The 15,366-nt window shown below is 44.0% G+C and overlaps 2 protein-coding genes across 3 annotated transcripts; both read left to right on the forward strand.

The window, feature by feature from the left end:
- Positions 1-2,503: 2,503 nt before the first annotated feature.
- On the forward strand, positions 2,504-12,549 carry LOC308146476 (peroxisome proliferator-activated receptor alpha-like). Of its 2 annotated transcripts, none has more exons than XM_080518326.1 (8): positions 2,504-3,160; positions 6,066-6,287; positions 6,573-6,727; positions 8,889-9,027; positions 10,558-10,757; positions 10,845-11,117; positions 11,221-11,464; positions 11,549-12,549. In XM_080518326.1, exons 2-8 carry the CDS (start codon positions 6,107-6,109, stop codon positions 11,791-11,793), a joined length of 1,437 nt encoding a protein of 478 aa, XP_080374452.1. In that variant the 5' UTR covers positions 2,504-3,160; positions 6,066-6,106; the 3' UTR covers positions 11,794-12,549. The 2 variants fall into 2 exon arrangements, with proteins under 2 accessions (XP_080374452.1, XP_080374453.1); XM_080518327.1 differs by having other exon boundaries at positions 10,848-11,117.
- An 848-nt stretch (positions 12,550-13,397) lies between these two features.
- On the forward strand, positions 13,398-15,366 carry cdpf1 (cysteine rich DPF motif domain containing 1). Its single transcript, XM_080518655.1, has 3 exons — positions 13,398-13,528; positions 13,700-13,811; positions 14,213-15,366. The coding sequence occupies exons 1-3, from the start codon at positions 13,416-13,418 to the stop codon at positions 14,342-14,344; spliced, it is 357 nt and encodes a 118-aa protein (XP_080374781.1). The 5' UTR covers positions 13,398-13,415; the 3' UTR covers positions 14,345-15,366.

Genomic DNA, 15,366 nt, shown 5'->3' on the forward strand with positions numbered 1-15,366 from the left:
TTACACACAATTGATAACAAAGGAGTGTGTGTGTGTGTGTGTGTGTGTGTGTGTGTGTGTGTGTGTGTGTGTGTGTGTGTGTGTGTGTGTGTGTGTGTGTGTGTGTGTGTGTGTGTGTGTGTGTGTGTGCGTGTGAGAGACGTTTGTATCTTCAGTCATGCTCTTGTCTGTAACCAATCATCCTCTCGCGTCGTTTCTGCGCCTCCCGTGTTCCCGGCGGATGGCGGCGTGACGACGGAGCCCCCGGGAGGAGACCGACTGTCCTTTGGGGTGAGGTAGTAGGTTGTATAGTTTTAGGGTCATTCCCAAGCTGTCAGATGACTATACAACTTACTGTCTTTCCTGAAGCGACTGTGATGGCGTCTCGTCCTCCGTCAGCGCCACGGATAGGAAATCAAACTTCCACCTGTTCTTTTGTGTGTGTTTTGTTTTCACCTGAACTCGATCTGTAAGTAAGTTGGCTGTTTGTTGTAAACTCGGCCCTGCAGGATGTTAGACAGGTATATTTGTGACATTTTATATACTTTATATTTTTTTAAAATTTTTGAATAATAACCTCAGTATAATTCATTGTGTCCTCGCACAACTGCTCCCGTCCCACCCGGGCGACTCATGGTGTTCGTACAGGGTGAGGTAGTAGGTTGTGTGGTTTCAGGGTTGTGATTTTGCCCCCATCAGGAGCTAACTATACAACCTACTGCCTTCCCTGGAGGGCAGCAATACATCACAGGAGCACTGGAACCCCTCCTCGCCCCTCTACTCACCAGCTTTTTACTAAGATAACGGGTGAGTGTCACTGAACCAGAAGAAAATGAAAAAAGAAAAATTAACAGCAATGTAATCTGAGTTTTTCTAATGCAGCAATTGTGTTTTCATTTTGTATGTTTTCTTCACCAATTAAATAAAGTTTGGGGAAATAATAACCGAGCAAACAACGATTGGAGTCTAATCTTTTGACTGTGTTGAGATGCAGCGTCTCAGCTATTGAAATAAAATATTAGAAATGTTGTTCTATCCCGTAATCCCCCTGAAGGAGCTCATTACATGCTGATATACTAATCTTTAAAAGCCTCGGCAGCTGTGGAGCGTTCAGACATTTATCTTTTCATCTTTTTGTCGAAAAATGTTTTCAAGTGTGTTGAAAACATTTTCATTATTTGTCTTTTTATCTTCAAAACTCAGGTCATTCATTCTAGATTTATCCCCCCCATGTGAATAATGACAAACTAAATCAATTTGTGATAATAAATAAAAGGTGGAACACAGTGTGAGATACAAAATTATGCCGTTATGGAGCAGAAAAGCCAGGTGGTGAGTGGCAAAAGCAAATAAACCATAAATAATCACCCTCCCACTTATTTGTCTGGAGTACACCGAGTACACGTAGCGTGATCTAGATTCTCTACACAAGAGGAAAAGGTGATACTTCCCAATAAGTCCCAGGATGGAAACGAGTCATGACATGCCATGCAGGTGTTTGCAGTAGATGGCGCCAGATGTTACAAAGTTTGACAGTCCTGACAAAGGATGTACAGTTATTGGTGGATTTACCTCACAGGCTGTACGTTTAACGAGGCTTTACAGCAGAGCCGTAAAGGAAGAAGAGAGGATTACACTGCAGACAGCCGTGTATTATAGTAGTAACTTAAAGACATTTGTATACATTTGAATGATTTCAGGTCACACGTGTTCATGAGTGTTTTACATCAGTAATGTGACAAAAAAAAGTGTATCTCACTATTCAGTAAAGGTCACGAAGAAAAGGGAGCAGATCACGCCAGGAGACATTTGTTAAAATGTGTGAGTAAAAGAAGAAAAAATATTCTGTACCTTTAAGGTGTAATTAACTGATAGTAGAGCAGACAAACCCTCAAGAAACTCATCACTCTGACCCAGAATGACCCATTTCTTCATTATTATCCAACCAAAGGAGGCAATTATAATCAACGCAGTGGCAGAAAGCAGAAATATGACATTTTGTTTTCTTCTAATGATTTACACTGCATAATTTTACATTGATATCCCACAATTATGTCGCATGCATTATTTCTGAATAGCTTTACTGTGATCGTTAAAGGTTTATTTATTGGATACATTTAAATTTTTTTCCTTAACTGAGTATATAGTTGTTTCCACAAACCGGAAAGCCTCAACAAAGTATGGTGAATATAAACATTGAAAAATAATTATTGTTGTTTTGTGCACACACAAAAAAACAATTATTTGTAAAAGCGGACAAACTATACATTTTCAGTTTAATAAAAACAAGAAAGGTATCAGTGTGTGTGTGTGTGTGTGTGTGTGTGTGTGTGTGTGTGTGTGTGTGTGTGTGTGTGTGTGTGTGTGTGTGTGTGTGTGTGTGTGTGTGTGAGAGAGAGAGAGAGAGAGAGAGATTAATGATACAGTATTATAATTATTACGTTTTATTTAGATGCTAAATAAAAATAAATCTATATTAAATAAAGTTTAATAAGAATATTGTAATAGATCAAATAATCATCAATCACAGTGTTAGTTGGCACTTATGTGTTATAAAACATGATTTCTTGACCTTTTATATAAATAATATAAGATGACCTTTATATTTAAATACAAGGATATTTTTTGTTGTTGTTGTCTGAATATTATCTAATAAATACGGAATAGACGAGATAATCCAGACTGACTTAAATAATATAAATAAAAGGTTATTCTATAATTCCTCCAGACTAGATTTGAATTGCAATCCGCTCTAAAGAAGGTTCCAGCGGCAGGCAGGGGGAGCCAAACTGCTCCGGGTTTTTATGGCCGTCCTGTGTTTTTTTTTTTTTTTTACCGGGAGCTTGGAGACGTAACGGAAGTAACGGAGGTAACGGATCACCACCGGCCACCTCTCTCCTCTGACCCCCTCTCCCGTCCCGGCCGGAACAAGCGGGCTCGTGGCACCGGCGGACGCTGATTGGCTGAGCGCATAGGTGTGTCCGGAGGTGTGCGCGTCACGGCCGCGTTATTTCCTGCGGGGGATGAAACTTCCCCCCTGACGGAGGAGGAGGCGACGCTTCGACTCCTCGGCAGAGACCACCGAGATCCGCGGGATCAAATCGCCTCCTTTCTCCTCCTCCTCCTCCTCTTCCTCCTCTGTCAACGGGCTCCGGGAATGTCTCGGATTGCACCATCTAAGGTAAATCACAAGCTTTATTTCCCCTGCGACGTAATAGTTGTAAAACTTTAAGAGGCGTTGGGGTCTTTTTGCGTGGTGTTGATGTAACGAGCCGCTGCGGCCGCAGACGTGAAGCATCACATGAACTTCCTGACTTGTCATTCTTGTTTGTGTTTTGCAGCACAAACAAAGAGACTTTTAAAGACATTCTTTAACCGAGGGGGGGAAGAAAATAAAGTAGGAATTGATTGACGAGAGGAAAAGTGTCTTTAGGTGGGTCAAAACACATGCATTCAGACCTGCTGGGGTTTTTAAATAAATGATTGTTTATCTCAGACCTGCTCAGCTGATTTGATCTTTAATGTGAGTTTGTTGTACGACTCCTCGTCCCTGGTCACAGCTCCTGTTTCCTCTTCTGTGACCTAAAGATAGAGCAGACTGTCTGTGGTTGTGGTTCCTCTGGGACTAAAAACACAATGTGGCCCGGAGTCGTCTGTGGAATGGGAAATAAAGGCAATTGCTTCAGTCCTGTCCACCCGTTTCTTTCAACCCCAGGAGAGTAAACAACCACGGTGACCTCTTTTAACTCGTCTGTCTGGTGAAGTTTGACGTTAAAAGGGGAAACAAAACAAATAATCCATGAAGAGTTGGAGTCCAGTAATAAATGATGGCTGATGGAACTTCTATCCCTGGAATACGAGTCCTATAGAATCCATTAATCTCTGCAACGACCAGGGGAAAATCTTCAGCTTAATATTTGCCAGATGCACTTTTTTTTTACTTTCTGTTTGTTGTGGGAATTTACCCAATCTATCATCTGACTGTTTGATTAGAAGGTACAAGCTGCGAGTCAAAGCTGCTGTCAAACCGGTCCATCAACTTAACTCGTAAAATTTAGGAAATGCCACTTTTGTACAACGAGGAACCTTCACTTCGTCTGAATTTTTGACTTTTGGCTGTTTGTTTTGTGCGCTCATATTAATCATCGAGGACAGCATCTACTTTTTTCTATTCAATCTGCATTTTTGTTTTCTTATTGCTTGAGGGTTAGGCCTGCATAGACATCAATGGGATGACATCATGTCTGCTGTTTGTGTTTACCAGCTAATTACTGTACCTTTTTAATGTTGCATTATTTGTTTAGAACCAGAAAGACGAGTATGTCTGAGCATACATCCAAACAGTCAATCTGACTTATTCCCCCCTTACACAGTCCTGTACAGTCAGGACCTGTCTGCTGCAACACAAATACAAGATAAACAAGAACAAACATGCCCGGATTAATCACCTGGTCTGTAGAGTTGACTGAGGGCACGTTTGATTCACAAAGAACATCGTCGAAAGTTGTACAATCTCATTTCTTTTTAATTAACACGAAAACAGATCTATAAATGGCGTTTTCAGCTTGGACATTCTCCTGCCAAAATGTTAAAAAAGAAAGAAAGAAGAAGAAGCTCTGCAGAGTTCTAATCCGCCAAGCAAATAAATCTATAGAAACATCTGGTGCGATGAATTGCTGGAAGTCGGCGAGCGAGAGCCCTAACATGAACATGAGCATTGGCCACGGTGCTGCGATGTTGTGCGATGGCTCAAACAGATGTTCTCCGTCCCGCTGGGAGCAGCTGGGAGCCCCACCAAACTCTCCCCCACACATACTTTAAAGGATCCACTTATTAAAACATTGTTCTGTTCAGACGGACTGAAAACCCCTGGCAGGTACGCCGTTTACTCTTTGTCCAAGAAGCGATCCAGAGATGGATGGCGAAACGCACTTTCATACTGTAAACACCATTCATAATATGCCGTGTGCATAAATCACACTGCTGATGTGTCCCTTGGCTGGACAGATTGGGGCTTGAACTTGTGAAAACATTTGATTGGCTGTGACGCGCTGCCGTTGACTCTCGGCTCATTTATCACACGATAACCTCATTTCAGTCGTCTGTGTGTTGCTTCATCGCGTGAAGTCATTTTGAAAGTTGTACACAGATCAAACTGAAGGCCTGCCTCACATGTCTGCAACCAGAAAGTTGTGTTTTTACTCTTATTTCCACTACATCAAATTAGTTTGAATCTGAAAAACAGGCAAAAATGTCATAAATTCAACATAAACCACCATTTTCTATACACAATTTAAGCCAGTAAATAAAAGGTGTTGCTTTTCATTACTGTAATTTGCACTTTTCGACATCTTTAGCCATTTCCGGTGGCACTTTTAGCCTTTTTAGCCATTTTCCCTCACTGTTGTTTTAAATGGTTTAGGATTCAACCATGGCTATCTTACAGAGAAGGAGACGCATGTTTCATAACGAGTAAATCCAGAGAAGAGAGTAAATTCAAACTTGGACTTCCTCCTCTGGGAAGTTCTCTGCTGTGCGGCAAAACCTAAAACCAGAAAAACATGTTTATTTTACAGGTTGCAAACCCTTTGCACTCAGTGAAAGGACACTTTAACCTCCCCTCGCACAACGCGATTACAGTTATAGATGCTACCTGAAATACCAGAGTTTATTCATGTCAATGAATAGTTAGTTATTACTTGTTTACATCGAAGTGAAGTAACAAATTTACAAATGAAGCATTTCATGTCTATCCAGATTTAAAATTACATTGTGTGTTCAATAAAACTGGTCGAGAGAACCATGAAGACTTCGACAATCCTGCTGCGGATTCATTCTTTGATGCTCCTTGAACTTCATGTTTTTGCACATCTGTTCTGGATTAAGCCATTTTTGGGCAAGTCCAAGAGAAAGTGGGATTCAGCCTGTGTCGTACCCCGAGATGGACACAGACGCTGACTCGTGCATGATTTCATTCATGCTGTGCTGCTTCTTAAAAGACCATGAAATGCAGGAGACTACTGGCGCGTGTTTGTTTTTATTTCGACAATAATAATAAAAAAAATGTAACTCTCCTCTCCCAACAGTGTGGCGTGTGAGCGGTTGCACCTGCTGGTTTGGCGGCACGATGGCGGGGGACCTCTACAGCCCCCCGTCCCCGCTGGGGGACTCCCTCCTGGATAGTCCGCTGTGTGGAGATCTGATGGAGGACCTTCGAGATATCTCCCAGTCTATCGGGGACTCGCTCGGATTCGACTTCCCGGAGTACCAGAGCACCGGTCCCGGGTGTAGGAGCTCCATCTCACTGGGTGAGTAGAAGACGACAGTGTCCTTGAGCAACACTGGAAAAGCTGCAGGACAAAGTGCTGAATGTGAACGTCAGTGACGGGAATCATTACATTCTCAATGTCTGCTTCATTTTGCTTCACTTCCTGAAAAGCTTGTTTCTTCGAGACGAGGTATTATTACAGTATTACTGTATGTTGTGGTAATTCACTCAATCAACCTCCTCTCCTTGTTTGTACCATGATGTCTCACGACACGGAGAAGGAGTCTGACCTGTACACTCACTCCCTGTCGCGTCGCCCCTTCAGACACCTTGACTCCCGCCTCCAGTCCGTCCTCCGGTGTGTGCGGCGCAGTGGCGGGCTCGGAGGACGGCCTCGGCCCCCTCAGCCTCGAGTGCCGGGTGTGCTCGGACAAAGCTTCGGGCTTCCACTACGGGGTGCACGCATGCGAGGGCTGCAAGGTGAGGAACATGGCCGTGGGTCGTCTCTGGTAATCTCTGTGTAAAATTTCCAGACACGCATGAACACATTAAGCGCACGCGAAGGCCCGGCATGCGGAGGCACATGACACGGAGGGCAGCGGAAAGTTTGAGACATGTGGCCGTGTAATGTGAAGTGTGGTACTCCAATGGCCTTGGTTGACTTGTCACCTCTCCCCTGCTTGGCACGGAGCCCAGCGCAGTCATGTTCATGAACACACAGAGCTGCTCCCCGGCACCGGGCCTGATCGCCACGCTCCCCGAAGAATCACATTAAGCGATAGCTGGAATTTGTGTATTCTTGTTCAAGGATTTTGGAAGTTGATAGTAAATTACTTTTGCTCGGCAGGACTTCCCTGCGCCGACGTCGGAAAATTCCTGCGATCAGGGAACATTGTGTGTCGAGAGACCCTTGTCCTCAGTCATCAGGTCCATGTTTGCATATTAAAGGCACTCGAGATAATCTCCGCATTGTTTGCGGAGTCACGTGAGTTTGTCTTAGCGCCGTATCTCGCTAAGCTGAGTGAAGGTTGCTGCAGCTAATCTTAGCTCCTGTTTGCTATTTGCTATGACTTCTGTCTTCGCCTGCTTTGAAAGCTCCCCCACCCCCCATTCAGATTATAACGAAGAAATCCACAGCTTAGTGCTTACACCAATATAATTGACGCTACGCTTGTTCAGCATCGCAGTATTCCGCTTTCAAATTGCCTGGAGTCGTCTCTGGCCGAAGAGGCCCACGTTTCACAACTTGACTTTCCCGGTTCCTGTTGGTTGCACAACAAACATCTGAGAGCCATTGCTGCAAAACCTGCCCCGCTTCCTCGCTTCGGTTTGTGACGCACGGCTCATTCGTCACGTCGCCGCCGGTAACGCTCGTCTTGCCGACACGGACACTTGGGCCGAGCCAGAGGGCTGCAATTCTTACAGAGGTACAAGCCGACCTTGTACTGCTGGACTCGCGCACGTATGAGAAGTGCCCTCTGACAGCACCTAAATATCCTCGCTGGCAATGTTGTGTCATCGTCATCATGGAAAAAATTCCTGCCGGTGGCATGTGGTGGTCACGGTTTTCTGCGCTGCGGAGCGTCGGAGTGTCGTTTTCAACACCTTGCTCTGAAAGAGAGGGGCTTTCAGCGGGTGGCAATGTAAATGCGGGGCTCTGTGGTGATTATGGGATGGAATGTCGGTGCACAAGGACGGTCTGTAGGAGTGAAATGGTAAATCACATGATAAAAATAAGCACAAAACACATTTGCCCCAAGGGAAATTGTTTCCCAACGATCATCTTTGCTCGTGTCATAAGTGTTATTACTCACATCTCGGGCAATAAATCTTCATACTGTACTGCTGTCTGACTTGCCCTCTTCCCCCCTCACTCACAGACATGCAACGACGTGCTCGGCGTAAACATGCAACATCTGTTTTTCCCCTTGAGCAGCTCCATTGTCTCATAACGGGTTTCTGATCACTCGTTTTCAGCTATACATTAGTCTGACTTCTCCTTTCCCTGTACTTGTGCAGATTTCATTCAATCTTCCCTCCACAAAATCCTATTTTGGGGTTTACGAATGTCACCCGGAATGATTTACAGCCTGTATTAGGAGTGGATCGGGATTGCTTTTCAAAGGAAATGCTGCTAAAACCTTGTGTAATACGATGGCCGATACGTTTCAACCACCATGTGGCTCCAGATGTGCAGCCCGAAAATCTATATTCCCCTCTCGACAGCGAAGGTTGAGGAATGTCCTCGCTGCATCGATACGTGCGAGTGAACGTGCACCAGAGGATCATATGTTTTCGCACATGTGGGACATCTGTTAGCTCGCGTTGCCCTCCTGCCCTGTATCCCGGTGTGCGTTAGAGGGCTCGAGGACGTCTCATCCAATCAGGGCTCACCCTCGGGAAGGTCACGTTTGAAGCACATCTTCAAGGGCATGTCAATATGTCGACGCCAAAAAGGTGTATAAAACACATGTGTAGTATGATAATGTACTGCAGATATAGACGTCTGACACATTCACTTATCAAACTCAACAGTTGAATGTCTTTAGTGATGAAAGCCTCTGTATTCATGTGTTTTTTATCGCTGTATTGAAATATTTTAACATGTGCTTTTTTTTTTTTGTGGTTTTGTTTTGATCAGGGTTTCTTCAGGCGGACCGTCAGGCTCAATCTTGAGTATGAAAAGTGTGAACGCAACTGCAAAATCCAAAAGAAGAACCGCAACAAGTGCCAGTACTGCAGATTCCACAAGTGCCTGTCTGTTGGCATGTCCCACAACGGTAAGAGTGACGCGTTTCTTCAAATTCAGCCCTAAAAATCATGAACTAAATTTCTAACACTGGTGATGTCTATAAAAAATGTTATACAAATACCTCTGGTTTAGAGCCAGGTAGCAACCAAACAAGTTCCTCCAGTTTTATTGAAGCTCTTTTTGTGTTTTTCCACACGGTGTAGTTTGATCCCTTCTGAAAAGTTGTCGGAAACAGCAGCACTCACTTACTTTCCTGTCCGAATAAGGGAGATAAAAATGTACATTTAAACCTGCTGAATAGGCTGAAACTGATGCTGACTGCTTGCCTGAAAACCAAAAAAAACAAATCAACTTCAACTTCGGGTTATATTTTTAACATTAGCAGGAATAGCACAACGCTGAGACTGAGAAGTAAACACCAGTGAAACTTTCTTTTTTCATCAGATCCATATTCTGGTGGAGAACCGATGCGAACATGCAGCCTGAGACACTGCATGCTTTCTCAAAAACACATTTGGAGATAATCACTGTGATAAAATGTGTATTAAATATGGAATTTACTCTTCGACAGTAAAAAAAAAATAACAAAAAACTAAACAAACTGAAAACTTGAAGTTGTCAGTATTTGTAGGTTACTGTGTCATTAAATAGAACTATATGTGGCATCTCAACTGAAATGAATTTGACATCTCTGGTTTAAATCTGACATATTTTCCACTTCTGCAGTCAGAGTTGTGTTCATATCATCCTGCCTGCTTGTGCACAGCAAGTACAATGAGCTGCCAGTTGTTTATTAAAAGAAGCAACTGGAAAACGGGGATTAATAGAGGGATTCTGAAATCTATTTGCCGTGGGTACTTCTAGTGCCTTTCGGGGTCACCCATAACTATCCGGGGTCGCTCTTCCTGATGCAGCCTGAATAGTTGGAGGTCGAGGGTCTTGCGTGGATTCCTACTGCAACATTCCTCCTTGTTGACAGTGGGATTTTAAAAAAAAAGAAGAAAGAATATCTGGTTCCAGGCTTGCTTCCCGAAAAACCGAAAGTTGTCAGTTCAGTGAAACACGTCGCCGAGAAAGAAGCTCTAACGAGCCTCTACGAATGCAGTTGTGTAAAACTCCAGCGATAACGTCCTCAGTCAACACTTTCCGACAGCAGAACGTGTCCCTCTGTGATTTCGCTCCGGCTCAATGTGCTTTAAATTGCCTTGGGTTTTTATAGAACAAAAGTCCCGCTGCAGTCAGCCTGACACTGGGGGGAAAGAAAAAAAAGAAAAAAGAAAAACACGGGCTGGTAGAGCTCCACATCTGGCCTGTCCTCTGCGCCGACTGCTGAGGGGGTCACTGGGTTTGTTGCAGCGGCCTCCTACTTGCAGGCAGAGCGGAGTGGGAAACATGAGAGGACGACGTTCCTCAGAGGAGTGGAAATAGAACCGAAAAAAAAGCACCAGATTGTTTGCTTGTTTGGACACGTGCACGTTGACAGCAGCAGCCCCAGGTTTGCTGGAGGACTTCGAGTCGTACTTTGTAACGGTGAGCTTTCTTTTTTGTCCTGCACCAGCTATCCGGTTTGGTCGGATGCCCCAGGCGGAGAAGCTGAAGCTCAAGGAGGAGAGCAAGATGGTGGAGAAAGAAGAGGAAAGCCCTCTGAAGGCGGACCACAAGATCCTGGTCAAGCAGATCCACGAGGCCTACATGAAGAACTTCAACATGAACAAGGCCAAAGCGCGGCTGATTCTCACGGGGAAAACCGGCAACCCGGTAACGGAAAACGACCAGAACCTGAGAAAAACGCCGTCCGCGACTGTTGTCACTACAAGCATGGTTCCTTCCTCCCGTGTCTCCCAGCAGCCCTTCATCATCCACGACATGCAGACCTTCCAGCTGGCGGAGAAGACGTTCGCGACTCACGTGGTGGGCGACGACGAGGCGGAGGCGGAAAAAAACAGTAGTCAGGCCGGGCAGGTGATTCCTGCCGCGACGTGTGGAGAGCTCCAACAGAGCGAGGCCGAAGCCAGGCTTTTCCACTGCTGCCAGAGTGCCTCAGTGGAGACGGTGACGGAGCTGACGGAGTTCGCCAAGGCCGTGCCGGGCTTCCAGAGCCTGGATTTGAACGATCAGGTGGGTTAAACGCGGCGTGGTCACGGGACAAGTCGAGATTAAAGAGGAAGCACGTTCAAATGCCTCCCTGCCCTCCTTTCTGCTCTTTATAATCCAACCTCAGGTGACTCTCTTGAAGTATGGCGTTTACGAGGCCCTTTTCACCCTCCTGGCTTCCTGCATGAACAAAGATGGCCTCCTCGTAGCCCGTGGCGGAGGCTTCATCACCCGCGAGTTTCTGAAAAGCCTCCGACGGCCCTTCAGTGACATGATGGAGCCCAAGTTCCAGTTTGCAACCCGCTTCAACTCTCTCGAGCTGGACGACAGCGATCTGGCCCTCTTTGTGGCCGCGATTATCTGCTGTGGAGGTAACGGGAGTTGGATGACAGACGATGGGACATTTCTTTGGGGGTGTAGATCTGCAAACCCTGACGTGTGTTTGTCTCGGCCAGACCGCCCAGGCCTGGTGAATGCCCTTCTGGTGGAGCAGCTGCAGGAGAGCATCGTCCAGGCCCTGCGGCTCCACCTGCTGGCCAACCATCCAGACGACACCTTCCTGTTTCCCAGGCTGCTGCAGAAACTGGCTGACCTCCGGGAGCTGGTCACTGAGCATGCGCAGCTGGTGCAGGAGATCAAGACGACGGAGGACACCTCGCTGCACCCTCTGCTGCAGGAAATATACAGGGACATGTACTGAAAAGTTAGATGTGCATTGAAAGATTGACTCTAAATACAAGACTGGGTGCTTGCATCCAGCATAACATGACATTATGTAATATATTATTAATAATGTACTGTAAGTAGTGTACAGCAGATGTAGATTCCCATGTTTAGAAGGCAGCTGTTATGAAATGGGAATATGAAAAACTTTAGGGGTGGGGGAGGGGCAGTTATCTTAATTTTACACATTTTCAGTTGTGCATTATCCATCAATACCACACAATTGGACAGAAGCTAATCTGAACATGCTGTGCAAATGTACATAGCTTCTAACCTGACTGTACATACAGGATATTCAAGATGCCCTGATATGACTGCCGAAGTCATGCACTCAACAGGGCTTGCTGCTAATATTGCTCAACTGTACTGGTTTTGGATGAGGCAAATGTAATTTTCACACATTATAATTGCCTTACTACAAGTTCACTACAATAACAATGCAGATCAATGCGTAGTTCCCATTCAGTGACACATTTTTCAGTCTGACCTCATTTTTTTTTTCTTGTGGTGACCACACCACATATTATGTTTTTTTTTTGTTTGTTTTTTTAATTTTTAATACTGTGATTTCATGTATGGATTTTAGTCACATTGCAGTAACTCAGGTTTAACCGTTCCTTTCAGAGTGAGATTCTCAGTGTTCCAGAGTACAAGGTGTTTTGTATGTATCCTATTAAAAACAAGAACAAACTGTATTGGCCTGGCCTGTATAGACTATTTTCACAATAAACATAATAATCTGGTGAAGTGGTGCCTGTTTTATTTTGTAAATACGACAAGAATTTGGTGACCAGGAAGAATGGGACATGTGACTCCGTGAACTCTCTAAAAAATGGAGCTGACTGCATGATCTCAGCCTGAATCCAACATGTCATATTAAAGCACACAAGTGCCCAAGAAAACAGCCAATTGTTTTTTTTTTAAATCACGTTTATATATATGTGTGTATGTATGTATATATGTATATATATATATATATATATATATATATATATTTATTACTATTTTTAAAACAACCCTTACTTAATAATACTCTAGTTAATGCGTGTTGTATCACACTTATCTGTCATTGCTAGAAATTATAATTAGGCCTTATTCAAAAAAGAAAAATGGCAACATAGACAAAACATTTTCTAAGAGTGGGAAAAAACCTCTAAAAAATCAATACACAGATGTGGCTGGCTATTTACTTTGACTATTTAAGTTTGGGGAATAGGGAATGTAACCCACTGATCAATAAAGAACAATAACAGCGTTATCCAAGGGAGAAAACTCTATCTATCTATATTTATGTCAAACATGTCTTGACTCTTTACACATATATTTAATAGATGAGACCTGACAAAAAAGAAGACCTTCAACTGTGTAATATCACAGGTCGAACATTTAGAAGTGCCCTTTTAGCAGTAAACGTGTAAAAAAAACGAGGATCGCTGTAGTATTTAAATGATTAACATTATACTACACTGGCGTGTGCCTTGTCTGTTGCAGTACTCCACCAGGTCGTTAGGTGGCGGTAGAGCACCGTACAAACAAAACGATCGTTCCACGAATGGGGGCTAAACCAGGAACTAATGTAACTTTGTGCTGAGGAGGGAAATGGATCAAACTGCGAGTGAAATCCCTCCAAAAACATTTACCTGCCAACTATGTGGTTTAAGCAGCCCTTTTACTTACTACGGCCAGAAACCGCCCAACACCAGAGCAATAGTGTAAGTGAAATTGCTCATTTTGACAGCTCTGGGAGCGAAAAGCTAACGTCGTTAGCTGCTGCTCGACTCGCAGAAAAAAACCCAAAAGAAACCAAGCAAACTCTACGTTACATTTCCGCCGTCCAAATCATCGGCGTACACTGTTAATAACCCAGTGTGTTGTTCCTGTAGGTTGCTTGAGGAGTGCTTTGTGACGAAGGACCCCTTCTGCCCAGAGAAGGAGAAGTTTCTGGTTCTGGGATCGACGTGCAGTCTGTGCAGCCTGCGTGTCTGCGTCGCATCGGTAAGAACGTGATCGTGTAATCCCAACTGATCACACGCTCCTTGAGCCTCGACGCACAAGTGTTGGTCTGTTTCTGCGGGGACAAATCAGCTTTCAGCCTGTGTGACCTGACACTGTGCTGGACTTCACCGTTTAGGGACATAAAATCAAATTTAAAAGCTGCACTTGTTGACCTGGCAAAGGAATCTGTGATTTCCAGGGTTTATCAGATGACCTGCTGGGTGATCTTCGTGACTGTGAAGCTATCAGAATCACTGAATCCAGTTCCCACAAATGTATAGTGGGAAGTCTTCGAATGAGCCTGGGAATAAATGTGTCTTGTCCCACCAGGTGCTACTGTGCAACTGGGGCACTGATGTGACCCCTTTTTTTTTGGTTGTTTTGCTGGGTTTTTCTTCCAGGACTGCAGTCTCTTCTACACCAAGAGGTTCTGCATGCAGTGTGTGAACAAACACTTGGACCAGTTCCCTCAGCAGATTCGGGCTGAGCTGGCGAAGAAGAAGCAACAGAGCTCCAAGGCGGCCGTCTCGTGACGAAAGAGGTCCAGAAAACACAAAGTACCTTCATAGTGTTTTGGAAACATTCTTGAGAAAAGACCGGACATCAATCACTACAGGGGTTATTGTGTTGTTGGGGGGGAAATTAACATCGCCCTCCATGACATTGCCAGTTTCTGCTTCAGGCTGGCAAATCAGACTGCAATGCCATTCCACTGGTATTTATTTTTCTGGCCTGTGTCGCTTTTGTTACAATTAAGTGCTGAAAAAAAAAAATATTTTCATAAACGTTTAGCATTTTTTTCAACAATTGTCCTGTCAGTGTTTATCATTAATCAGACATGAATGTACAGAGCTAACATTATCACAAATATCTGAGTAATTATTTCCACGATAGTAATGTCTTGTTCAGTTCAGAAACCTATCTAGTAATTACAATACGACATGAAAAAGAGAGATTTTACCTTTTCTCACATAAAACCAAACATAGTAACCACAGAGGTTGAGTTATTTCAATGAAAGAAGTACAGACGAGCAATCTTAAACAGGCCAACACTTTACTTCACCGACATCAATGACAAACGACAAAAGAAGACTAGTAAAATATATAGAGACAAAAAAAACCCAACATATTTTATTCTTCTTTCCTCAAACAATTCAAAAGAATGTACACACTGGAATACATAACTCAGATTCTCTTTCATGTCACGCTTCTCTCTTAAATAGGTTCGACAGCCGTTTATTGTCTGTTTTACACATTGATTTATTTTTTTAAGTTTAAAAAAAACAAAACAAAAGTGAATCTTCTGTAGACGAGACCAGAACATTTCCGAATGTCTGTCCGTGTGCTGCCACACTGGTTACAAGATCAGAGGCCGGGTGGATCGGTGCAAGTCAGATTTACTGAAGCGGTCTCTGCACACCACTTGTGGTTCGATTAGATTAAGTAAAGCCCATGAACATAAAGCGTCTTTATCCATCTGCCTCCTCTCCCTCCCTGTTTATACTTATCTAACAAGATTGTGTGATCAGTCAATAAATCTCTCCCCCCAAAAGTG

The sequence above is a fragment of the Blennius ocellaris genome (genome assembly GCF_963422515.1).
Source record: "Blennius ocellaris genome assembly, chromosome: 22".
Taxonomy (NCBI): domain Eukaryota; kingdom Metazoa; phylum Chordata; class Actinopteri; order Blenniiformes; family Blenniidae; genus Blennius; species Blennius ocellaris.